The 26940-nt window shown below is 41.9% G+C and overlaps 1 protein-coding gene across 5 annotated transcripts in view; it reads left to right on the top strand.

Moving 5' to 3' along the window:
* The window catches only part of TEAD1 (TEA domain transcription factor 1), a 161547-nt gene that overhangs the window by 52678 nt on the left and 81929 nt on the right, over positions 1 to 26940 (top strand). For 4 of the 5 annotated variants that reach the window (XM_086749006.1, XM_086749010.1, XM_086749007.1 and 1 more), the window contains one exon: positions 2632 to 2885. In XM_086749006.1, coding sequence (XP_086605132.1) covers positions 2738 to 2885 — 148 coding nt within the window. In that variant the 5' untranslated portion in view covers positions 2632 to 2737. Of the gene's footprint in view, positions 1 to 2631; positions 2886 to 26940 lie in introns of those variants that run through there. The other variant, XM_086749011.1, reaches the window with a different exon arrangement.

Genomic DNA, 26940 nt, shown 5'->3' on the forward strand with positions numbered 1-26940 from the left:
ATCCAAGTAGGTGAAGATTATATCCAAGTAGGTAAAAAGGAATGGGAAGGGAGATAGCACATTAGTGAAAATTCACCAGTAAACACAATGCAAGATCTAACATGAATATCAAGTAACATTAATTACTTTAGAGCATCTCTGTTTTCCTTGTGTGCATTTTAATTATTATTTCAGCATAATGTAATAACAAGGGCTGGTTTATAGGATGATAATAAGACTTGAGGCTATGACTGTGGCAGATTTTTTAAGCAGAGGGTGGTTGGGCTGAGCGAAAGATGCCGGTGGCTGTGCTGTGTGTTGCATGCGGTCGTGCCTGGGATCAGGGAGGGGAGGGATTTCCTCCCTGAGTCACTTTTGAAGAACTGACCCAGTAAACAGTCGCACTTGGTGCTGTCTTCTGGTGAAATGCTAAGCCGTGGTGTTGATCACGTGAGGCCAATAAAATCTCCAGCGGCCATTGTTCCCTGCACTGTGGCAGTAAAACCGAAACCCCTCTAATTATCGAGTCAACATTCAATTACCTCTCCTTTACCTAAAATTCCCCCTGTATTTGAAGGCGTAAGTGATTGTTTTTCTCAGTTCTTTCCCACTATTGCTGTGTTTATGTTTTGGCTAAATCCTGCATACAAGGTTCAAATCTTGCAAGGGTTGAATCAGCCCTTCAGCCTTCTGAGGATTATGAAGGATGGTGTTTCACTATTTTACAAAGGTTTGCATCTCCCTTTTTTTTTGATGAGACTTTAAAAATTTTGTACATTTTGGATTTCCCAGACAATAAGTGCTGTATTTGGCCAGACTTTGCACACATTTATCATTTGCCTGTGGTTCCATGTGAATGCATCTGCTCTCTCATTATCAGTTATTCAAAGGCATTCGAGACACTGACTAGCCTTGAGATTACTGGTGGGTAGGCACTAACATTTTCATAAGCTGTGCTGAAATGTTCAAACCAATGCAAAGTTAAGAAATGCCTCTTTGTAGAAACAGATATGCAAGGAAGGAAAATAAAAGTTTTTGGGAGTCCGTTTTGCATGTACTGATCCCTCCGAGCTCCTGTTAGAGCCTGGAGAAGTGGAAATACCCCATACTTTGGACGTCAGACCGGTAACGTAGGTTAGCAAGACTGAGAGACTACTCCCAGTTTCCCCAGTTTCAGCTCTCTTTTTTTTGCAAGGCAGGGTAGCCTCGAGGGACCGGACTATCAGGTTTTGGTTATCTCTAGTGAGTGGTTGATTGGCTAGTTCCAGTGAGGGCTGCTGTAAATATTTCTTCTTTTAGGGAGTTCTCCAGCCCAAAGGTGTTTCTCAGAGATCTACAGCCTTCCCTTCTTTCTCTGTGGGGTGAATGTCATTCTGCCACTTTTCACCTGTTATTTTATGACGTCCTGAGACCCCACTGAGAGGCGTATCAGCGGGAGGATGGAGGTGTGCAGAACGGGAAACTCCCCTCTTCTGTGTGTGGAAAGGGCCTGCTCTCATCTCCCCCAGCAGAATAAAAATATTATAGTTTAGGGGTTTCGGGGTGTTTAGCCAACTAACTGGGTTTTTAAGTGCATGTGCAGCTCATGCATGCATGTTTGAACACTCCCATCCACTTAGATCAGTTAGAGTCACCAAACTTCGTTTTTCAAAATAAAACTGCATTTTGCCTAGACATGTTGAGCCAAATCTGTTCCTGGTGTTATTTCACTGACTTCCCGAAGAATTACACCAGAGATGAATTTGGTCTGGTATAGCAGCTTTTTTGCCTGGAGCAAGTCTTTATAGCAGAGTTGTATTTCTCTCAAAAATATAAAAGGAACACTGACAGATCTGCAGCTCTGGTGGTGTGAGCAGGTGCAGCTATATTAAATTATTTCTTATTAAATTGATTCAGCAACTTGAAGCTTGTAATTTTTGTCCTGCTATGGTTCTGTGACAGAGACCTTTTAAAACAGGCAAAGTATATATCTTTTCTTGTAATTCCTTTCTCTGGTATTATCATTTTAAAGATTTCTATTTGTATGTAGCTCAGATTCTGACTATATTATTTATTTGGGTAAGATCTGAAAATTACAGCCTTTTCCAGTTAATCACATTGAGCTGTGTCATTGCTAGTGTAATTCCATTTGCTCCACTGACATCTGGATGAATGTGAACAATAGTTTTTGCTTTTGTTTTTAGGTTTAAGTAGTTTTAGGCTCTGGTGGTCGATGTGGCGTAAACTGGTGTGCTTCCCTTCCAGCCAGTGGAAGTATGCTGATTTACCCCTGCCCGAGGATCTGGCTCGTTATTTTAAGGGTGCCAGTCGGCAGCCAGATGAAATGTGTCATGTGCAGCAGAGTTTTCCTCAGTGTTAAGACCCACTTTGACTATCTATGAAAAATAACCTGATGCTCTAGGCCTTCATGTAATTGCACACAGAAAATATGTGGTATAGAGTTCTTCTTCTGACAACCTTATCGCTTCACCTCTGCTGATTTGAGGTAGAACAGTTATTAATTTTTTACTTTTCTGGGGTGCTTCCCATGCTCGTGTTGTTGCCATCACTGCTCAGCTGCTGTTAACTTAGTGTCAGAAGTAGACAAAAATGTTTGCCTGAAGTTCCATGTCTTTAATGCCTTTTGGGGTTGTTTGTTTGTTTGTTTTGTAGGTTTATTTCCTTTAAGACTCCAGGCTTAGGCTTGGAGACCCCAGCCATCACCATTGAGCCCAGCAGCTGGAGCGGCAGCGAGAGTCCTGCCGAAGATATTGAAAGAATGAGTGATTCTGCAGATAAACCTATTGACAATGATGCAGAAGGTGTCTGGAGCCCTGACATTGAACAGAGCTTTCAGGAGGCTCTAGCTATCTATCCACCATGTGGGAGGAGGAAAATCATCTTATCAGATGAAGGCAAAATGTATGGTAAGTGGTACACATTTAGCCTTTGGAAATAATTGTCCGAATGCGAACTGTAAAGGCCAGCTTGTTTTTACACACAATCCCTGGCTCTGATTTTGGTATTTGTGCAGTAAATATTGAAGAGATCTGTGAAGTTGAGGGAACTCAGCTGGGCTGATGTGTTTGGTCAGGACTGTCCGAGCCACTGCCTTCACCACTGGCACTAGGAAGCAATATTGATGCAGAATTGTGTCTTTAATGAATGATGTGCTGAATGGAAATGTTTAAAAGAAGCTTGTAAGTGTTTCACTCCTTGAGCATAAAAAAAAGTAAGCATTTTTCTTTATTTTTCAATAAATGGTGCAGAAAGAGAAATGGGAAATACAATCTGCGTGATCGCATGGCAGAATATGCAATATTAAATTGTGAAGTGATAAAGTTCTTGTCGTGTTCAGAAGCCTCTCGATGAAAGAGGCTACTTAGGGGTGCTTTTGTGCCTTTCTTTTTCTTTTCTTTTTTTTTTTCCCCTCTCCCCTTCCCTCCGTGCAGACTGTTATAAATCAGATGACGTGCTGACAACATTCCATAAATACATGCTCTGCCGAGGGATGCTGACATCTGCACGCACCATCCGGGGCTCCTTTGCTTTTCGTCCCGCTTCTCCCGGCTCTCTCGCTTTTTCCATTTTGCAAACTTCTCTTTGCGGGCGGTCGGTGGCTGTGCACACTCACGGGTGACCTCTCCCCCCTACCTGCCGGGCTGTCCCGAGGCAGGGGAGGGGGGCAGCGGCCGGCCCGGGGGCACAGCCCCGAGCAGATGGTGCTGCAGCTGCCACCAGCTGTGCCCCCGGCTCCCCCCCGCCTGAGGTCACGGCAAAGGGACCCGGCTGCTGCCGGCGGGGCGGGGGGCTCCGGGCGGGCAGGACCCGGCCCCCACTCCCCCCATCCCTGCCGCCCCTCGCAGCTGCCGGGCGGCTCCGCGGCCGCACCGGGGGCTGGGAAAAGGGAGCCGGGCTGAGGCGGCTCAGCTGCCCTCGGCGGAAAGCTCCCGGGCCCCGGCTTCCTGCCAGAGACTTCGCTTTTTTCCCCCCCTCTCTCTTCCTCCCTCCCCTTCTCTCCCAGCACAGGGGAATAGAATTTCTCTTGTCCTCTCCTTCTCGCCCGTTTCCGCCTGTTTTGATAGCGTTTCGGCGTGGTTATTTTCCTTTGGAAAGGGGAGATGATTTGTTTAATTAGAAGGTTGTGCTCTGTCTAGGAGGACATCAGCATGTATGTACAAACAAGCTTTTATGCTCAAAAGTGCTACTTAGACTTGAACAGCCTCATCAGCCAAAGTAAGGGTGGCTGCATTTTTTAAAATCAGGATCCCTATAGCCAGAGTCATCACCCCCAAAAATCTGATTTTTGGTGTTTTGAAGCATTCTTTCTGCCGTTGTATAAATTAAAGAAATTACATGTTTATCTATTCATTTTGACAGTCACTGCTTTCATTTAATGGTCTTCTAATTCTGAATGTTAACATTTGATAAATTATATACTTTTAGAACTATTTATGCATATCTAATTGCTGATTGATACTGCTAGCTAGTAATACCATAAGCATATATGCAGCTCATATATTTATACTCATCCTAAATAAAATATTGTTTCTTTTCAATCAAAAAAGGAGGTGTGCATGTTCGACGCTGAAAACTTGACTTAAAGCATTGCCCTGATTGGGAAGAAAAAAATATGTTAGGAAGTGCAGGGCACTGTATGAGCAGAATTTACATCCTGACTTTGCAGTGGATGAACTCATGTTTTCATTCTTCAAACTGAGTAACTGCTTTGTAGTGTTTGAGGATTTATTGAAACCATGCTAGGTTTCTGAGGACTTTCTAATAGAGCCTTATGGCCCTGAGAGCATAATTGTTCTCCAAGGATTTTGAAATCAAAACAGTGTAAGTGTTTTAGATTCTGTGTGGCATAATGAAAATAATTTAATGCCTTTTAGTGGCATACCAAGTTTATTTCACTTACAAGAGAGACACTGCAATATCTCTAAGCTTCCATAGTGTTGGAGGATATTGTAATGTGTCAGTAATTCATGAACCATGTAAGACAAAAGGTCAATAGAGCACCATTTCATTTTCTAACTGAAATTACCTTTAGATATAGACACTAGAACAAATATGATCTTTACAGAAGCAAATATAATGATCACTCTGTGTGAATTAAGTTAAGCAATTGTAGTTTTTTATCTTTGGAGAGAGACTTTGAGAAGAGCAGAGTTTTTGCTTGAAGAAATATTTCAAGTCTCTGCCTTTGATTTAGTGAGAACTTTACAACATTCATGTAAGCAGAAGCCAGAGTTTCTTCACTCTTCTTTGTAGTGGTCTAAAATAATCCTTAAAAGTGGCGTTTTTAAGAGGGCTGTGTACAGCCTTCTGGTCGGTTGGCTTGGGGGGACCTGGAGGATTGCTCGAGCAGGACTGGGGGGCTTGAAATTGGGGCGTGTGTGGGATGGGTGGCTGAGGGGCCCCTGCCCGCCGTGCCACCTGGGCAGCAGCGGCGTGGCTGGTGCTGGCAGAGCCACCCCAGTGATACGGAGGGACATCTGTGACCTCTCCGGGCAGCCTGGATTGCTTCAGCTGTTCCTCTACAGCTGTGATTTTGGACGAAGGAGGGAAGGGAAGGGGAGGAGAGGGCGTTTTCCTCTCCCCTTGCCTTCCCAAAAAAGTAACTTATGGCACCAGAGGGCGATGAGAACAAAAGACTTTTGATCCTACCCCCACAGAAAAGGGTTGCAGGGCCTCATGGCTGGGGAGGGCGAAGGGGATGTCTTGACTTTTTTTTTGGCCTTGGGGCATCCTCGTGCTGAAGGACAAAGCCATGACCTGTGTGAGACCAGGAGCATTTCAGGCTGCCGCTGACCCCGCCACCAGTACAGGGTTATGGCTCCTTGAAGAAACCCTCAGAAAACAAAAGAAAAACTTAATGAAACTCTTGTTTTTAAATTTAAAGGAAATGGTTGGGTAAAAAGCAAAGACACTTGTTTTGGTTCAGAGGGGCAAATTCCAGGAGCGGTAGTTTGGAAATTCTTGAGAGAAATGGAGTGCGTTGTAAGGCCAAGGGACCAGTGATAAGGCTTCTGCAGGAAAGCGCTATCTGTCACTCCTTTTCCCCCTTCTTGTGTGCGTGTGCTAGTGATGGTCTTAGTTTTGGTTTTGTTTCTACTGCAGTATTGACTAGTAGTACATAAAATTAATAAAAGGAAGGAATAAATATGAAAGCTTGAAGGAGGGTAGAGGAACACCTCTATGAATTGATGCTCACACTCTTTGTGGAAGCACTTGAACGTAGCCCATGGAAGACTTGACTCTTAGACCCATTTTTGTTTGTCTTTGCAAGGTGTTGGTAAGAATTTTTTTCATCTGTACTGTTTCAAAAGAAGCATTGATAAAACACAAATATCATCTACTAGTATGAAGTGGGACACTGTATAATTTGCCTCCCCTCTCAGAGATCAGTTCCGATGAATTTCTGTGTCCTTGTTTATCCAGCACATAGTAAAATTCTAGCCCATTAGAGGGCATTGGCTGTCCTGTATTTGTACTTTGTTCCAATTGTTGGTCTTTTACTGCTGACAGTTTAGTTACTTGCAGCAATTCCTGTGAACTCACTTATTGGCAGGATATTTGCCTGTGCTTGTCTTTGCTCCTGGGAGAGTGTTTTGGAAAAGATTACGAGAATGAAAGCTGCTGTGAAATGCAGCCCTACTTTTATCCCTGGTGTAGCACTGAAGTCACTGGAGTTACCACGAGAATGACTTTGGCCCTGTGTGCATGTTTTCCTCGTTCTTTTTTTTTTTGAAATTTAGCTATAGTGAGACGTAGCTGTTGTGCAGCTCTAGGGGCAAAGCCAAAATAACGTAAGTTGTGAGCAAGTGCAGTAATGCCTGCGGACGTGTTACTGCCAGCATTGCTAACTTAGCTTCGAGGCAGCAAAGGTGGCTTTTGCCTTCAAGACAAGAAAATAGTTTGATCTTAATTTTTGAGACCTGTAAAAACAGCTCTTCAATTATGAATGAAACTAGTAATCGTGATTTGCATTAGAGGTATTCATTTCTGCAACAAAATTACTTAAGAGTGTATTAATGGTTATTTTAAAGGGAAGTTTTTGTAGCATGATTAGTTGTTTTACAGAGAAGAATGAGTACTAATTAACGTGAGAAGGTGCATAGCAGCCTTTCAGAACTGTTGTATATGTTTATTAGGTCATGCATAACATCTCTTGGCCTGCATTACCATGACAGTAAAGGGAAAATGATACTTTCATAAAAATTTCTGCTCAGAAATTTTTGTACGATGAGTAATAATAGTCTTCATTTCCAAATCACCTTGTATAAACTGAATATTAAAACTGAACTTTGAACTAGTACATCAGCAAAAGAAATCCTATTCTGTACGCTTGTGTGACTATGTAGCTGCTATTATTAGGTGTCTTTCTGGGTTTCTATTAGGAAACTGCTAGGTAACTAGCTTTATGAAGAATACAATAGCATGTTACAAATTATTTTTACCATTGCTTTTAATTTTAAAAGTTCCATGCAAGTTACTACCTCTGTAAAGACATCACTACCTTATAAAGTTTCCACAGTATTAAATATATTTGAATGCGAATAAGGTATTTGGAGTGATGAAATACCAGATGTGAAGTATCAGGTTGCATGTTTATTCATCTGCTATTGCAATCATTGCACAAAGATATGCTCTTGTATTTTTTTTATTTTTCTTTTTGGTCTCACAGCGACATCTACAAAATGCACTGGAGATAGGACTCCTATTATGATAGTTACTATTTGGGTTTTTTAGATTGTAAACAAATCCGTCTAGAAACATTCTTGCAATGCTGTGATTGCTCCCTGTATTACGTCATAGTGCAGAGCATGCACTGGGGCAGGCTGCAAGCGTCTGCTGAGCAATCAGGCAAAAGTGAAAAAAACGAAGGTCTGAATATGCAGCGTCTGTTTGACAAGTTACTACTTAAATTACTCAGATTATGACCAGATCTACCTATAAATATTTTTGCAATCTGGGGATGTTCTTGCAACATCAGCAAGGCAGCCTGGTTCTGTGAGCTGAGCAATTGGCACTGCTGTTGTTAAGAAGTGAAGGGTATTGGGCTTACTTGTTGTCAGGGGTTTCTGAAATGTGGGGAAACAGGATTTAATCTTTCTATTTGGGCTTTCAAGTGTAGATTGTCAATCGTTTGGGATAAAGTGGCAGAGAATCTTTTTTTTAACCCCTCTACTGCAAGCTGCCATCCTCAAGGGAAAATCGAAGTGGGACTGTAGGAGCTGTGCACGATAAGGGTATCGGCTCCCACCTCAGGAGCAGGCTGTGGGGAGCACCACATCTGAAAGTGTGAGTAATGCCGTGCAAGGTCATACATAGCAGAGGAACCAAGTACTCCATTTGGCTGTGTTGGGTCAGGAGAATGATGTATTCCAAAGGAAATGGGAAATTGTACTAGAAAATTTGCTGAAAAATTATGCATCAAAAAGAGCAAGACATCCTTTGGAAGTGCTTTTTGGTGCTTTGGTTTTTGTCCTCTCTCTACTAAGTATGTTCTTTTCAGTTATCCGTATAAAGAAGCACTTGCAGAAAGTTGTTTACAGCCTGTTTGTGCGAGACAATGTCAGGTAAACTGTATGGCCGCTGCCCAAGTCTTTCAGTGTTTAGTAGGTACTCTTGTACAGAGGAGTTACTAGCAATGTTAGCTCTTGCCTGGAACTAAGTGGAAGCTACAAGGGCAGGTTCAGATCAGACATTTGACCACTTAAGAGTCATTTAATGACTAGTCCTATTCAAATGGCTATACTAAACAGACTAAGAGGATGTTTTTCCTTTATGACATTGTTCCTTTAGTAAAACCCGTGTTTAGAAATGACGCATGTTAACATGAGAGCACTGAAGTGATGCAACCTCACTAGAGCACCCAGGATACGTTTAGGTGATTGTCTAGTATGATTTATATTAGCTCATTTTTCTTCCAGCACTGATTTCACAAGATGAACTTGTGATCCTGTAATTGCAGAAGGCATAGTTTTGCAGCCTTAAGAAACAGAGCTGTTGCACTAGGAGGTAGTTAAAACAGCCTTGATCAGGCTAATGTAGTGTGTTAGTTGGTTGCACAGTACTGAGATCTCAAGATAATTGAAAACCTTGCATGTAGATAGCATAAAAGAAAATGTACTCATTTATTTGATCTCATTCCTTGCAGAACTGGAATTCCTCCTAGAAGCATATCAGGGCGAACACCTTCTGGTTCAGACAACCTGGGGACAACTTGAGTTAGGCAAGGAAGGCTCTTGGGGGTTATGATGGGCTGTCAGGTTTGGACTCCTCTTCATGAGACCAGTATGAGATTATGGTAGAAGTGTCTTCTTTCTTACCAGCTTCAAATACCAGCTGAGTTATCTCACACAATCATAGCAGCAGCCCGTTGATCCACACTCCCAGTAAAATGCTTCTGTGGGGATGTGGAAGGTGAGTTATGTTCATGTTAGACATCCCTGTTCTTGGCCTCAAGTTGCGACAGGGGAGGTTTGGGTTGGATATTAGGAAACACTTCTTTACTGAAAGAGTCATCAGGCACTGGAACAGGCTGCCCAAGGAAGTTATGGAGTCACCATTCCTAGAGGTGTTCAAAGAACATGTAGATGTGGCACTCCAGAACATGGTTTAGCAGGCGTGGTGGTGTTAGGTTGATGGTTGGACTTGATCTTGGAGGTCCCTTCCAACCTTAAGATTCTATGTTTCCATGACCCTTATGAAAGCAGAAGAGGTAAGAAAACATAGAAACTGTTGTTTTATAAAGAGAGAGACTTGGACAATGCAGAGAGTGTCTTACATGACCAGTAACAGAAAAAAAAAAAATGATCAAAAATTGACCACCAGCAGCAACACTACCACCAGAGTCAGCACCATCACCATGGCTTGCACCAGCATCCCAGAGCTGCTGGAATCAGAGACTCCGAGCCGGCTGTTCAAGCCAGGCGGAGCTGGGACCAGTGAGATGAGTGGTGAAAGCCAGGCATCCAAACCATGTTGGGAGGGAAACTTCATCCTAAAGTTCCCCCTCTCCCCTAGTGGATTTGCTCTGTGTGGGTGTGATCACAAATAACACTACAGGGGACAAGGAGCAGTGGCAGCACAAAGAACTTTTTACAGCATCTTTGGTTTTCTGGGGACATGCAGTCTACCAAGAAGTAGGCTTATATCTCACCCCACACCTCACAGGAGCCTGGGCTAACTGCTGGAGCGTAAATGCTGTGGTTGTTGTGACATGAGTCTTACACAGTTCCCTGAGGGCCATGCTATTCAAAATTACTAGGTATCTTAACTGTGTCTTACAGGGATTTCCTCACAGATGCGTGCAGGACTTTTTTTTTTTTTTTTTTTTTTTTTTTTGTGATGCCCTTGAGAAGTTGTAGTCATACCATTGTATGAATATTTTCCTATCCTACAAACAGTTTAATGTGGGACGCTTGGTCTGGAACATCAGAGAGAAACACTTCAGAGTCTGGGCTTCCAGATGATTTTAGTCTGACCGTGTAGTTTAAGGAATTGGACACTAATGGATTAACAGTTTACAGACTTTCAGTAGAAGTAATGGTTTAGCTAATAGAATAAGTCCCCTGAAGCTTTTCTGGTTTCATTCTAGACATACTAACATTTTTACATTGGCTGATTAAAGGACATGTTTTTGTAAGCAAAAATAATATGAATTGGGGAAGGAGGAGAGAGATGAACATAAATGTGCTAATTCCATCTCATGAATGCTCTTTTAAACGTAGGGAAGTAGCATTAGTATTTAGATCTATTGTAAAGGGGGCAACAATGCATCCCAGATTCAGGAGGAAACTGAAACCCTGAGAAAGCATTGCACACTGTGGCAGTTGCTGGGATGTCTATCAAACACCATTACAATTTTACCTACGGAGGACTCAAATAAGCACTGTTAATAGAAACTATTAGAATAGAGTAGAAACATTCTCTGGTGTGCGAAGTCAGCGTCACTATTGCAACTGCTTAATTACAGCCTTCCTACAACAGCCATCTCCAACTGCGTCAAGCCTCCTGAGGTTTTTCCTGCTTGTAGGCAGATTTCATGCTTTTATTGGGATCTCCTTCTGTCTTGTTTAAAAAAAAAAAAAAAAAAGAGAGAAATCCAGAGATCAGGCTGTCTTGCACCTGCAATTTGATAGAATTTAGGAACTTGACACAGAAATAAATTAGTACCGAATCTGGCCTGCCTTTATAAGGGGGCAGTAAGCTTGTCAGAGGTTACTGTGTGTATAAGCCATCAAAAAAGATCAGATCATCAACCCAATTCTTTGGTTGGTTGCCCTCGTTGGAGGGATCAACAGGGGACCCAACAGGCAGCCATGGATTTGGCTTGGGCTGCACCTTGGTTTGTCTGTAGGCAACAATATCAGACTTGATGTCTGATAGTTTTGAGGACAGCAGCACAGAATTGTGCCTGGGGGTGTTAGGGAGCATATTCCAGTAATCTGTGTGGAAATAGGTGAGGTAGATTATACTGCATTTAGATAAGGAACTAAATGCTTTTTCAGCATGCCTGATCTTCGCAGCAAAGCTAAAACATTTCAAGCTTATTTGCCTGAAACTGCTTTACTTTTGCTTACTTATACCTTAACATCAACTGGTGTTTGGTTAGCATGGAAAAGAAAAGCATTAGTTAAATAGAAATTGTAGTTTAAATTGCTTTTTTTTAATGTCATGCTAGCAGTGCAAGTGAGTAGGGAACACAGATGAAAAAAATCATAGAATCGTAGAATCACAGAATGGTTACGGTTGGAAGGGACCTTCAAAGGTCATCTAGTCCAACCCCCCTGCAAGGAGCAGGGACATCCCCAACTAGATCAGGTTGCTCAGAGCCTCATCCAGCCTGGCCTTGAACGTTTCCAGGGATGGGGCATCCACCACCTTTCTGGGCAACCTGTTCCAGTGTTCTATAACTCGCATTGTAAAAAATTTTTTCCTAATATCCAACCTAAATCTACCCTCCTCTATTTTAAAACCATTACTCCTTGTCCTATTGCAACAGACCCTACTGAACAGCCTCTTCCCATCTTTCTTGTAGGCCCCCTTGAGGTACTGGAAGACCGCTATCAGGTCTCCCCGGAGCCTCCTCTTCTCCAGGCTGAACAGCCCCAACTCTCTCAGCCTGTCCTCATAAGAGAGGTGCTCCAGCCCTTTTATCATCTTCGTGGCATCTTCATCCACTTGGATTCAGTACCAGTTTTACCCCTAAACTAACAGGGAAGAACACTACTGTCTTAGACATTGGGAAAAAGAAAATGTTAATGCATGTGGTTCCAATTCCAGGTTCTTGGGGACAGCGGGCTTACTGTTGTTTATGAGTATTGTTGATAACGATAGATAAGTAATAAAATAATTTTCCATGATGAAAGTTGTCTTTGAATCATAGAATCATAGAATGGTTAGGGTTGGAAGGGACCTTCAAATGTCCCCTAGTCCAACCTCCTTCCAAGAAGCAGGGACATTTCCAACCAGATCAGGTTGTTCAGGGCCCCGTCCAACCTGGCCGTAAATGTTTCCAGGGATGGGGCCTCCACCACCTCTCTGGGCAACCTGTTCCAATGTTCTACCACCCTCATTCTAAAAAATTTTTTCCTAATGTCTAATCTAAATCTACCTCCCTCTATTTTGAAACCATTACCCCTTGTCCTGTTAACAAGTGCCTTCATGTGGTCTGGTAACTTCAGATTTGATTCTTTGAACAAGAATTGCATTTTCATTTGTTTAAGTATCTTTGGATAGACTGTCAGCAATAAACCTTTTAGTACAATTAGCGGTGAAATAAGTGTTTACTAATAGCTACGTAATATATGCACACACATATATGTGCAAATATGTGTGTGTGTGGATACAATGTGTTCCCTCCCAGGTCTCCAAACTATATTTTAGAGACCTCAGCAAGGAGGTACGCACACAACAAATTGCCTACCTCTTGGCTGAGACCTTCCTTCTTTGCTTTGGCGACTGAATGCAACCTACTGTGAGAGCTCTTTGCAAAGAAATATTATGATTCGTATTCACAGTAGTTATTAGATGGGTATGTAGGCATATATTTAGATAGGTGAGGTATGCAGGCATATATTGTCTGTTGCATATTTAGACTGCATGGTGTATTTTTAGCTATAGGAGGTCTAATCACCAGAGGCTGTGAAAGCGCTGAGGAGAACTACTGTAAGGGATAGCGTACGGAGGAGCCACCCGCAGAATTTTCCATCCTGTGAGGCAGTGAAAAAAGACTATTGGAGCTATATAGCTGGCTTGCCAGAGGAGTGTCATCAGCAGGTGGGACAGTTCAAAAAACCCTTTGGCTGGCCTGGCCGCCCCAAAGGCTGTTGATCTCTCTCAGCCCCCATTTGGTAGCAGCTGTCCCAAGTTACAGCCTCCCCCTGACCTCTGCGAGTGTGACACGCACAGAGCGGGTGGGCACGGCAGGGACTCTGGTGTACGAGGCTGGCAAAATGGAAAGTAATAGGAAAGATGCATTAGAACTGGAAATATTGAGCAAAGACAAAAATGAGGTCAAATAGCCATGAAAAAAAACTCTTCTATTAAAATTACAAGACAGGAAGTTTTACAAGCTGCTTTTACCCCAATGAAGAAAAGAAATATAGAGAGATTAAATAACTTGTCCAATGTCATCCAGAGTTTTGTAGCAGAGCTGGGAATTGAGCCCTCTTCCCCCTAGTGCCACCTATATTGTAATGCTAGAGGGGCCCCTTTCACAGTTTATCCAGTGACCCTTGGGAAGCGTAGGGCTACTGTGGCAAAACCATGTTTCCTGCACCACATCCCGTGCGCTGGGTGAGCAGGCTGCATCTTCTGGAAAGTACAGGCTCTGCATAATGCGACCACAGGATGCCTTGCACCTCTAATAAGGGAACTGGCTAAATGCCATTTTATTATTATTAGACATTTGTTTCATATAGTAGTTCCTTGAAACCAAACAAGAAAAGGTCCTTGAGGTGCTATATACCGTGTACAAATAATGGACAGCTATAAGAAGTCTAACGTTTATATGGAGAGAGAAAGTGGATGGGAAAGCGAGGCAATATTTAGCCCCATGTTGATGCTCCATGAGATCATGTGTTCCTTCCACAGAGTAATATGGAGGCTGGTGAAAATAAGATTATTTAATTTCTTCATAACATCATTATTCAAGGAACAAAAAAGTACGTAGCCTTATCCAAAGACGTAATCTAAGAGGTCTTTACTCTGTGCCAAGCTAAAATTCTCCTATTTAATTACCGAAATTAGAAAATATCTCGGGCTCAATTTCCTCCTCAGTTACACTGTTATAAATCTAATGGAGTTGTTAAAGATTTATGGCAGTGTAACTGAAGGCAGAATTGGGTCCCTTATGTTTAAAACTTAGTTTGCCACATAAGTAATAATTTCTGTTTTCTAGGCAAGAGTTTAAGAATCTTGCAGACCTCTGTTTCTGTAAAAGAAATATGAACTACAGTAGTGTGGGTGAGTGATTAATGCTGGAGGGGATGTCTAGGGGCAATCTGAATTGGCTCGTGTGGAAAATCCATGTGCAATTCAGATTTAGGATCTGTTTGCAGATGCCTCATAATTTAAAATGTCAAAAAAACCCCAAACCTTAGGCCTTTGTGCAGTAAATTAATATACTGCTTGTTCAGTGTGCAGCAAGCTTTGCTGAAGTAATGCTCTCATATGAGGTGTGAACTCATCCTGTTCCCCTTAGTAAGGATTAACTTCAAAATTGATTGTGACCCTTTAAATCCTAACAGTATCTAAATCATTAAAAACAGAAATCCCTGTTTTGTTTTTATTTAAATCATATATTTAATAACTTAAAAAGGAAAAACGTTGCCTTATTTATCCAGAGGTAAAGAAATCTTCTGTTAGCACAGATGTATTTTATCCATTGACTTTTCATCTCTGATGGACAGGGCTTTCTAATAAGTAACTGATTCTTTATTGGTTTTCTCATCTTTCACTTAGGAAAAGCAGTCAACTTTTGAAGTCTTCATCTGAGAAGTGAGTTTGGGTCTGCCCATATACCGTACGGAGGTGCCTGGTCCAGCCCAGGCACAGCCTCTGCAGCTCTTGCCCACCGGCGAGGCTCATCAGGTCTCGGCAAATGCCCTGGCCGTTCGGTTTGCAGGTGGCCACTGTGCGCATGGGCACTTTCTCCAGTAACACATGGGGACCCCATAAGCTAGAACGATGCTGCTCAGGGATTTATGTCACTTCTGACAAGTTTATGTTTCTTCTAGAGTACTGTAGACCTACAGTGCATTATAGAAATAGTAAAGAATCATAACATGTAACTACCACAAAGTATAAGTCCTTTAAATTAATGTAATTCAATGTCTCTTCAGAATAGCCCATTTTAATGTAAATACAGTATTTAGGTCCAAGGTATGTTTCTAAGAACTTTGTTTAGGAAGGAATTTAAGAATTAATTATTCTAAGCTTTCCAAGCATTGTAAGCTAATAATTTTTAAGATGCAAGAGAGAATAATAGATTAGGTACATTAAATTGTCTTAGAAGTGATTTTTCAATGGCATTTTTATTAGCTGTGAAAGCAGTAACTCTGAATGAACGTAAATCATTTCAATGTTTAATACAGTCCTGACTTGATGCATTGATTCATGATACCTGTGACTTCAAAGTATGGATTTTGTTAGTTTTTAAAATACTGGTAGGTCATTAATTACCTAAAAATAAGTTCAAATTTAAAGGAATAAACCACCCTGTTGTCATTTCTTGAGGTATTTTGCAACCTAAGCAAAGGCTCAGGTATTCCAGATATGATAGATGTGCAGATTGCATAAGACGTTATGCATTGCTCACTCTAAGATACAGAGTCCTGTCTGCCCTTAAACCCTTTGTTCTCTTGGCTGAATGCAGTTAATTAGCAACCGTCTCCATAGCAACTGCCTCATAGTCCAAAAACATTGTCTCGTTTTTGCAGTTTAGCTTATCACACTGTTTACCTGAAGGGCTTTTCACTGTTGAGTCTCATTTGAGTTGGCTGCATGCCTGCTCACGGAAGTGAATTGTCAAGATAGAAAAACACCATGGCAGCAAGATGCTGAACAGGGCCTTGTGTGTGAAAGCAAAAACATTTTTAAAGTTCTCTGGAAACAAAATTTGAAGTTTGCAATGATTTACATCCAGTTTTAAAGCATGTGACCTGCCAGGAATACTGTGCATTTTAAAATACTGCTTTACTTCTGGGCCTTTCTTACAGCATCTTGCAGCCGACCTCACGCGGTGTTCCCTTGCCCGTAACACGCTCTCAAGCCCGTGAGCCTCGCAGGCACAGACCTTCTTCCAGGTCCATGAGGAAACTCGCCTCCCTCCAAACCCGGGCTGTTTCAGGCAGCTCCAGCAAGTGCATTAGGAGGCCGTCGCTGTGGACTGATCAGCTGTGTTGAACATTGTAATCCTATTCATTTTCCTTTACATTAACGTAGTTTCAAGGGAGATCTGTGACTGTTGGTTCCATATGATAAATTAATTAGGAAGGAAAGGAAGCTATTGTGGTCATATAAATCAAAGTATGCTGGAGATTTAGGCTTATTTATATTAGCCATTAAAGTGGTGTTAAAATGTCTGCCATGTACTCATATGACTCATAGGCAGTTACAATAGGCACGGATTTGTACTAATACGACTTTGTCGGTGTAGGATGACATACTTACATCATGTTTGAAGTTTATATAGAGATATGTATGCACACACCTCTATAGAGGCTTACTTGAAGGTGTGAGTGTGTCATTGAAATGCCAGTGAAATCTTACAGGTGTCTTGATCTGACATTTATACCTGGCCTGAAACCAGGATGCTCCTGGCATGAGAGGCTATGTGAGAAGTACCATTTCCTTATTTGCCAAACATTTTGCTTATTAATGCTTTGGTTTTTTGGGTTTTGCTTTGTTTTGTTTTGTTTTCTTAGCAGGCAGTACAATGGATGAGAGGCTGATTTAGACTGCAGTAATTCTGGTTTTACCCTAGGCAGACCCCAAGCCAGAGCTTGTTGTTCAGCCATGCCGGTACGTGCTGATCTCCCTTCCCTTTTTCAGTGACAGTTTCAGCTGGCAAAGGTCATTCTCCTTTTTAGCCCCAAATGGCATGTGAGGCTGCTGCATCTTGGTAAAAAGACTTCATTCAATACGATGGGTTTGAAACTGTCTTTCCATAGATTTGAGAAGCTGTTTTGCGCTCTTTTGGGATAAAAACCAGGATGCGTGCAAACCCTGCCGGTATTGCTGGTGTACTCCATTATTCCTATAGAGCTTCTGGTTGATAGAGGGTTATTCTCTGTTCATGTTAATGTCTCACTCATAGTATTCCACATTCACTATCATTATTAGTAGTATTTGAATTATAGCAGTGCTGAAAGTCTGTGGCCAGCATAAAGGCTCCATTGTAGTAGATCCTGTGCACACAAGATGAGACAGTCTCTGCTCTGGCTGTTTACAATCTGTTTTAAAACCAGTAGCAGAAGTGGGTTTATCATATGAATAGGAGAGAGGGAAAGAAAATGCTAAAAATTATAGGAAATCCATGGTTACACGGAGTAACTGTTCACTTAGGTATCTCTGAGACATTCGATGTTTGTTACATTTGTAACTGTAGAGTAGAAGGTAAATAAAATGCTTTTTTCCCAACGGGCAGTTGCTGCTGCTCATCTCCGCAGCCAGCATCACGGCTACTGGGCGCTACAAGGGAGGCGGAGGGCTTGGGGCAAGAAGAGGCAGTGGGCAGAGCAACTCATGGAGGCGCTGGACCAAAGGGTAAGGCACGGCTGGCAACGTGAGGACTGCTGAAGGGGGAACAATTCAACATAATAAATGTGATGGTTTAGCCCGAGTCACCACATAGTTTAGCCTCACTGTTTATCAGGAGCAAGCTGTCTGCACCCCTCATTCTCCCACGGGGCGTTACACAGGTTTGTTTCCCGTGCTATCTGATGTAGTGACTGACGCAGTCGAAACAACAGATACCTGAAGCCAATCCCCCAGTAACTCTTAAGTGTGTAAGACTGTTTGCTCACATTCACAGATCTTACACAAACTCACTTTGGATGGAAACCACAGAGAGTGTTCAGACTGTCAGGCTATTTTCCAACTTTTTAAAAGGTGTTTAGCATTGTCAGCACCTTTGAATCTATGGCTCAGTTCTCCTGAAGCCAGACTTGCTGGGTACCTGAAGGGGTCCAGAAATGGAAAACTCTAATGGCCTGAAAACGCCTGCTAGAACTTGACGTTATTTAATTAGCTTAAAGTAGAGCTTGGCAGATGGCAAAACAGTGGAAAGGACCTCCCTTTTTAAAAATATGGGCCACATCCTCAGCTTGTATAAACTGGCTGTGCTCCACTGAAATAGATGTTCAGCTTCTGTCAGTTAGTGGGGAAGAGAAAAACTTCTGAAAACAGGAAAAACATTTATGAGGCCACATAAATTACCACTGGAGTTCAGGTACATAAATTGTTTTAACATTTTAAAGACCGATCCATTTCCAAAGTAACTGTATCTTTTACAGTCTTGTTTTCGTTGATGTGCAATTCAGAGAAAGAATTCGTCTCGCTTTCCCAGAGCTGCATTAAGTCTGCAGAGCTTGCAGCAGTGAAATGTACTGTATGGTGGTTTTTGCAAGTCATTCACTTATGAAAGTGAGACATCAATAATTCATTTTAGTAAAGCCACCCAGTCTCTAAAGTTGTGTAAATTCACCTATTACGTGATAACCTTAACCAACCTCAACTAAGTTTTTTAGAAATAGAGAGATATTTGATTGAAAGTTGTGAGCTCACCTCAATCTCTTCCAGGGAAAATTCTTGCTCAGATGAAAGCTCCCATATGTTTAAAAGCTGTTGCATGCTTACTTTTTAATGTTTCCCCTTAATTGCTTGGGCTTATTGTTTTTAATTGGAAACATGGAAACAAACCTGAACAACAAAGTTGACTGCTCACTTATCCCATTGCATGGTATCAACCTGACAGATTCATTAAATCTATAAAAATATCAGAACAGAATTGGAAGTGAATTGAACTTGCTGAAAGCAACACAGTGTTTACAGGCTGCTTTCAGACTGGCTTTTCTGTTCCTGTTCATTTTTCTTTGAATTAAACCATCCATGTAATTTAAGAAGATGCTGCAGGTTAAGCCCATACTATAGCATATTGCAAAGATTCAGAGTTTACTGTTTCCAAGCTGCAGATTAACTGCAGAAATAAAAGCAGTGAGAAGTAAAGCGAACTTTAAATACAGCAGTTATAGAGATTTGAGATATTGTTACAGGTTGCTAAACTGGGGACGTGCAAACAGTTGTGAAGTCACATTTCTAGGGTGGGTGCTGAGCTATGCACAGGCAGCCGGTCTCAGCACCCACCCACCGGGGCACGCGGCGATTTAGCCAGTAGGTGAAGGAGGAGAAAGTGGGAGAGAAATTGTGTTTGGTGATGTGGGACAGCCAGCCATTGCTGCGTGGGTGCGGCCAGGCCAGACCGCTCTCTGATCTGCTGGAGCTGGGTGGCTGCCTCTTAATTTTTTATTTTTATTTATGATTTATTTTATGATTTCATATAATCACATGACATTTCATAAATTCTCCATATTCCATAAATCATGTGATTTATGATCTGTTATGATTTATTTTATCTATGATGCCGCCACCTGCAGCATCATTGCTGCCAGCAGTCCTGGTACTGCCATGGGCACCTGGGCACCCTGTCCTGGCAGCTGAGTCAAGGTGCCTGCTCCTCGGTTCCTGGCAGGAGCAGGAGCTTGCTGCCCTGCCATGGTGACTCATGCCCCAGCCATTCCTGCAATCACTGACCCGTCCGGCCTCGTGGACCACCTTTGCCTTCAGGAAATTATTTTCTCAGCAGCAGACGCGCGCAAGACCTACTGCGACCAGTCTGCTCGTCATGAGCTGCTGACAAGTCTCCTAACCCCTGGCAAAAAGAGTTGGAGTGGGTGGCCGTGGGCGTTAGCTTTCAGCCTGCGCTGACTCCAGGATAGGCATGCAAGGGGCCTTGCTCGTGCGGGAAGGAGGGAGAAAGGCAGGACACCCCTCTCCTTGCCTGCTTGTGACAGAAGTCACTAAGAGCAAAGTCCAGCTCTGTGCCTCTAGTGGGCCAAGTTGACCCAGATTTCGTCTGTCTTTCCGCTCGAGGAAGGTTCATGTATCCCTTGTTAACAAATTCAAAACCTTAGTGAATGACTCGAGAGCGCTATTTAGTGGCTGGAGGGCTCTGCTGTTTATGAAATCACACATTAAAAATATTGTATTTTGCTTATGTATCCTGTGAATTAGGGAAGGTTCAATGAGAGTCTGAGAGTCGGCATGTGTGCAGGCTAGGAGACAGGCACATGACATTTTTGTGATAGGAGTAATATGACAGGTTGGCCTATAGTATGCCTGTTATCAAAACATCTAAATTACCTGAAAATTCATAGTTAAATGAGTAGACTTACAGTGCTGTGTGTAATTCCAGGTATCTTTTTTTTTTTTTTTTCAGCACTAGATTTCATAACATGTGGTGCAAAATACTCGCAATTGTCAAATTGCTTGTGAGAACTGGAAGTTGTACTGGACAATCAAATGAATTGATGAGCTGGCTACCACAGGCAAAACTTGATTTCTAAGGCTGTGTAGATTAACTATAAAAGATAACCTAAGGTCATAGATATAAAGCCCAATAAGAGCTTTCTCTGAAGAAAATTGTCTTGCAGGTTGTTAAGAAGAATGATGCTAAAACACAGAACAAAATTCTGTGGACAAAAATGTGATAGCAGGTTACACATAAAAAGCCAGATTCATCCGTGCAGCTCCACTGGAGTTTCTTCAGCATAGATGAGGTGAGATTCTGGCTGGAAAACCAGCTCCTCTGGGAAACTGCATAATGAAAAATCTGGCCCGTAGCCACTGCAGTTGGGAGAGTGCTGACAAAGATTTTTTTGCATATATTTTTACTGTTCCATTTTGGGATGTCACAAGCCAGGATCTCATGTTGTACTGAAAACTGGCAGGGTGGTTACATTTATTTCACTTACTGAATATAAGTAAAAGACCACTCTTAGGCAAAACTGTATGGCCATGGAAGGTTGGACTGAGATCATGGGTTATTTTGAATGGCATTCCCTCCAAATTAGGGTTGTAGATGTAAGGGTGCTGCATGTGTGAGAAACCCAGCCCGTTCCGCACAATTTGCCTGGTGGTCCTCTTGTCTGGGTAGCTGCTGCGCTGCCGGAGGTCCCTGCAGGCAGCCGGGGCTGAACGCCTGTGCCATGTGTGGCTTAGTCTGAATACCCATGGAGAACCCATACAAAATCAGTAACTTGTTGAAAATGGAGGCTGAAATGCATTTTTTGCCAAAGGAATAATTGTTTAATATATCAGTTAAAAATTCTATTCAGGTATCTGATAAACTACTTTAAATATAAAGCTGCTATGCCTAATAAATAGGAGTGTGCATGCGTGTGTGTCCTTATGTGCCTGACCACTTCGTGTGTGTTTTAACATAATGGGTTTTATTAGGAGCTCTGGGAGAAATCAGCAAGGAAGAGGCATGTGACCAGTGAGTTTGTTTTACAGCGATCCTCTTGATTCATCATCTAAGATACCAAGACTGTAGTGGAGATTGAAGTGTGGTGGTGTGGTGAGACAAAAAGCAAATCCCCAGGTCTGTGAGTGGAGTGAGACTGGGACAGGAGGGGCTGGTACCCACGCAGAGAAATGAAAGCCCAGAGAGAGACTTAGTTTTTGTGTCTGGGCTTCCAGCACTGGTGCCTCACTTAGAGGGAAACTGTAGAAACAGAGCAAGGCTGTATATCATTTAGTACCAGTCCAGTAAAAACTTGTAATACTGGTATCTGTTTAAGTACTTGAGATTTCAGAAACTGAGATGAATTTGAATTTTGGCTCTGTTTCTGTGCTGTAAGTAGAAGACAGGGAGTGGAATGGCCATGAGAGAAATCTGAAGCATTTGGGAGCTTAAGCAATGGAAATTTGGTGTTAGGCTTCCTGATTCTAGGTTGGTACTAAACAGACAGAGGGAAAGATGTTCATAATGCACGAAGTTATTAGGTAAGGAAACATAAGTGTATTTGTAAGCAGTGGAGTCCATATATAAAAACTAGAATATAAACAGATTTTTTTCTGCGCTGCGTTTCTTAATGCTTTAAGTCACCAAATTCAGACACAAAAGGAAAAATATACAAAACTGTTTAGTTTTTGTTAAAAACTAAACCTCTAAATCCATAAACAGGCAGGAATTGAAAAAGACCTGCCTGTCAGAGATGCTCACAGTGAGCTGCTGTGCCACCTTAGTAATTAGAGCTTTTCAAATAACTGCTACGTACAGGGCCAAAAGCCAGCCAGAAAACTTCCAAGCAACTAATGCTAGACATGTTCTTGCATACTTTGCTGAAGTGCAGTCTATCAAAATTAAACACTGTTGGTGAACTGGTTTCATTGAAATCTGTGGACTTTGAAGGAGGTTTCTTGCCTATGTGTAAAAACTGAGCAATGTTTGGTGTGTGCTGGAAGACGGGGCTTGTTTTTGTAGCTGAGATTAGTGGAAACTCATCAGTGTTTTCAGTGGTACGTGGGCTTCTCCAGCTCCTCCTGACCCAACTTGAATCAATGCGAAAATTTCTCTTTACTTCTGAGGGCATAAGGAGCGGTCCTCATAGCAAGCTTTTGAAAACTTACAGTAATATATTCTTTCCTCTTATTTGTATTAAGGTAGCATGTAAGAAACATCGAGTAGAGTAGAAAGCTTGAGAGAGTTTACCATCCAAGTTTCTTCAGCCAAATCATCTTTCAAATGGCAGCAGTGCAGCAGGGGCATCAGGAGCCTGTGCTGTAGCCCTTCCTCAGGCCATACTCCCCTTTCATGGGAGCTGAAGGACTGATGAGAACAAGGGAATTTTTTCTCAGTTTGGGAAAGGAAAGCAAGCAACTTTACTGGAGCCGAAATGTTTGTTTTAAAGATAATAGGTTTATATAATTACTTTGTCGCACAGGTGTTCTTTTTTTTTTTAAATCTCTCAACTGCAGTTTCTATAATTATGACACTGAAGTTCAGTCAAGTTACTTTTGAATAGCTGCTCCCAAAGAAAATAAGTCTATTGCTGCTAGTGATGCTGACGAGGTAAAGTGTTCTATCACTTCGCACATTTTTATTAAGCAGTGGGTTGAAAGGCAGCATAATTTGAAAGCCCTGTCATATCTTTGATAAATGCTTTCTAACATTGCTGTGTTTTGCCCAGTTATGACAGAAACCATTAGAATGACATATATTTCAGCTGTCGTCGGTTTGGATCTGCATACGCTCCAGGAAAAAAAAAGTTTCCTCTCCTCAAGGAAAAGACCTGTGTTGCGGGAGGGGAAGACCCTTCAGTATAGGCTTTGGGTGGTGAGCCACACGTGACAGACCCTGAAAGGATTTTTTTTGCCTTCTTTTTGGGTATGGGCTTTTTTGTTCTGTAGTCGTGGCAGAAGTAGGAGGCAATTAACCATGCTGGCCCTGCCAATTGGACCTGCTGCAGTGTATTTATTCATTTATTTATTCATTTTTTTTTTATATCTAGCACAGCAAGATTCTATTCTTGGATTTGGAATGGAGGGTGCTACTCAATATAAATAATAATCAGATAGGTACATAACAGTTTTCTTAATGTTAACATTCAGTTTAATGCAGTGTTTTTTATGAATCATTTCCACAACTTCTCTAGCAAGGAGAATTTATATACTGGGCTTCTTTTGACAGATACAGAAGCTAACTGAATTTAAATATAGGCATTATTTGAAAGTGTAGTGCCAGCTGCAAGACCCTATGCTGCATCTACTATTGTGTAAAAATTATAGTGGTAGTTAAAAGAACATTATTTTCCTCTCAAAATTATTAATTTCAAAATTCCTAATAATATCTATTTGTCACTTTTAGAGGAAGACAGGCAGAAACCCCACTGTTTCTCCCCTGCGCAGTGAATTTCTTATGGTAAAGAGCTTTTTACATTAGAAGAAAGAAATTCAGGTACACTTACAAATAAAACTAGGGCAAGATTAAAGTCTCAAACTAATTATTATCGTAAACTGGATTTAATAAATGAAACTGGTTAAAAGATAAAATTGATTTTGCTCCTTTAATTATAGGCAAAGAATACAGTGTGAAATGCCATCGTAACAAGAGCTGACAGTAAATTCAGCTCTGGATCAGACCTTACATTGCTTGAAGTAAAACAGAGATATTGCTCTGACTAATTTCGCATTGTAATAATTATTTAATGCTCACAATGAAGCCTTGTCCTTAGGGTTTTATGCTCTAGCTGTTTCTTACCCACGCCTTGTAGTTATTAAGTACAGACAAAGCTGCTATTTTTTTCAAATGGCATAATGTATATCAGTGTGTGTCAATGAAAAACATCAAAAATAGGCATTTTCTGGTATAATACATTAACTGTATGAAATCTGGAACAGTTCCTCCTTCATCTTTGGAAGTTTCTTAAAGCAGTGCATAAGCCATAAATAGATTTAAGTACCAAAGGCTGTCATTTCAAAATTTGACAAATTTAATTTTTAGACAAGCAGAATTGCCCCACTTGTGTTCTGTCATATGCTTTCAGTTAATTCCAAGCTCACTCTTCTCAAATTTAGCACACTCATTTCATCCTGTTGATCAGCAAGCACTTTGGAACCATTGCCTTGTTTTTATTAAACTGCTGAAAATGCGTGTATTTTGCATTTCCATATAACAAAAGAGTTTGCTTGCTGCTATGATGTTTAGTTTCAGACATCTTTTACAAGCCTGTACAAGGCTTAATGCAGTACTGAAACGGAGTTTTGGGTGGTTGGGGTGTTTAATAATGTCAGGACTGCGGGATTAGACCTAAACACTGTGTGCATCCTGGTGATCCTGTAACAGGAGTAAACAGCAAGACTAGTCACAATAAATGTATGAAAATTCAGAAGTCCTAATGCTGAAGTTAGACATTGATGGTACCACAGCAGTGCTTTGGGCGTTAGCTGGGGGCTTGAACCCTTTATGGTCAAGGTAATTTCGGCCTGAATAATTTCATTTGAGGTCGAGGTCAGAATCTTTCCTTCCTAAGGATGGGAGAAGCCACGTGGGAGTTACCCAGCAATAATGCAGGGAAAATCACGTGCCCACGTGAAATAACGTCATGGCCTGTTTCTTGCCCTTGGGCGGTAAGTCCTTACCCTTGGAAAAGAGCCAGATGCTCACATCATGTAAATCAGCGTGATTTTCACTGGCATGCTTGAGTGCGTGCTCGTTTACACCACATGAGGATGTAAGATCTTTTTTCCTCAAGCTCCTTGTAGCTGTGTTTCTTGACATATACTTAGATATCATCTAAGTGCCAACACTGTCAAATATTGTATTGAATATCAAAAGGCTTCTCCATCTCAGATGGCAACTGTGAGACTCAACGAGAGTAGTGTGAAATTGTCCTTAGGCTGTTGCAAGCCCTCTGTGTGGATGCAATTTGTACATGCAGAACAAATACTTACGACCTTTTCTATACTAACTTCTTGTAATTATGAAAGCTATGTGACTCAGGAAATTTAGCTTTGTGTTTGGCCGGTATTTAGTAACTGAATTATAAATAATCAAGCAAAAAAAAAGCACTAATTTGAGGAAAATCTTTTAAGAAATATATGTAAGGTAGCACTAATATGCAAAAGAACACCAACCTGTAGCCTGTCAGTGATTTATTTATTTTTGTAGCATTAGTATTAAAACTAGCTCAGTAAACTGGTCTGAAAGAGGAAAATTCACAGATGTTATTTAAAAACACCAGTTCTAAGGACGTATATGTTGCATGTTTTTATGAAGTTCATGAAAGAAATCCATCCATTGGCCTCTTCCCTGGGAATTACCCGTCTGCCTGTTCTGTTGAAAATGTTTCTGTGTAATCATGCCACACTCACCATTTGTAATGTAATATTACCATGGAGGTGAGTCCTTAATTTTAACTGTTCAATTTTTACATCAGATTAGCTACCCTTAGCTAATTATAAAGGTCCTGTACTACTCTGCACAAGACACTCCTAATAGGAATGGTAGCTCTGACAGATTGTCATTAATCTGTCAATAATGAGATTTTTACATTTTATACTTAGATGTAAGCTCTTTGGGGAAAGGATCATCTCTTTGCTCTGTATTTGTACAGTGCTTAGCACAGTGGGGTTTTGGTCCGTGACGGGGCCCCTCAGTCCCTGTGTCAAATGTACCACTCCTATAAAGAATCGTGTTTCATGTCAAGTAAGATGAGATGAATTCTTTGTGTGAGGAAGATAGCTCCTTAAAACCTAAGCAGCTAGCTGAAATGTTGGATTTTTCTTCTCCTTGAGGGGACTGGACTTTTCTCCTTAGAGCGTACAGGTGGCCGCTGGCGCGGACAGGCATGGCAGAGCCTCGTGCGCTGCAAGCCCTGACAGGAGAGCATGGACAGCCCCAGCCAGCCCTGTGACACCGCCGTGCTCTTTCCACAGGCATGTAGGAGCCAGACACCAACGAGCAGCCCTCGGAGCAGGGTTATTTTCAGGGCCAGGGTGGCATTGCTTGACTCTCCTTTCCTCAGCGTGCCAGTGAAGTTCATAACATTTACGCAGATTTTTCTGGCTGGCGGATGCCTGCTTGGAAAGGTGATCGCTCTGCGCCAGGCAGCTGTTCCCCAGTGCCCCCCCAATGCCCCCGCACGCTTTTCAGTGCTGCCAGCGTGCACCCGCTCCCACAGCAACGTGCTGGAAAGCTGAGCATGGTGTGGTCTCCCACAGCCCCAGGAACTTGAAGATGCCTATGAAAGAGCAGCCAGCCCAGTGCACTTGAACAAGGTAGAGTGCCATTTCCGAGTCAGGAAGACATGGGCTTTGAAAGGAGCTGGTTGTCTTACAGAGAGCTGTGACTTCAGCCCAGCCAGGGAGCACATGAGTTTGGTGGGCACAGGAGGGTCTGGG

This window comes from Chlamydotis macqueenii, chromosome 5, assembly GCF_036417535.1.
Source record: "Chlamydotis macqueenii isolate bChlMac1 chromosome 5, bChlMac1.mat, whole genome shotgun sequence".
Lineage (NCBI taxonomy): Eukaryota > Metazoa > Chordata > Aves > Otidiformes > Otididae > Chlamydotis > Chlamydotis macqueenii.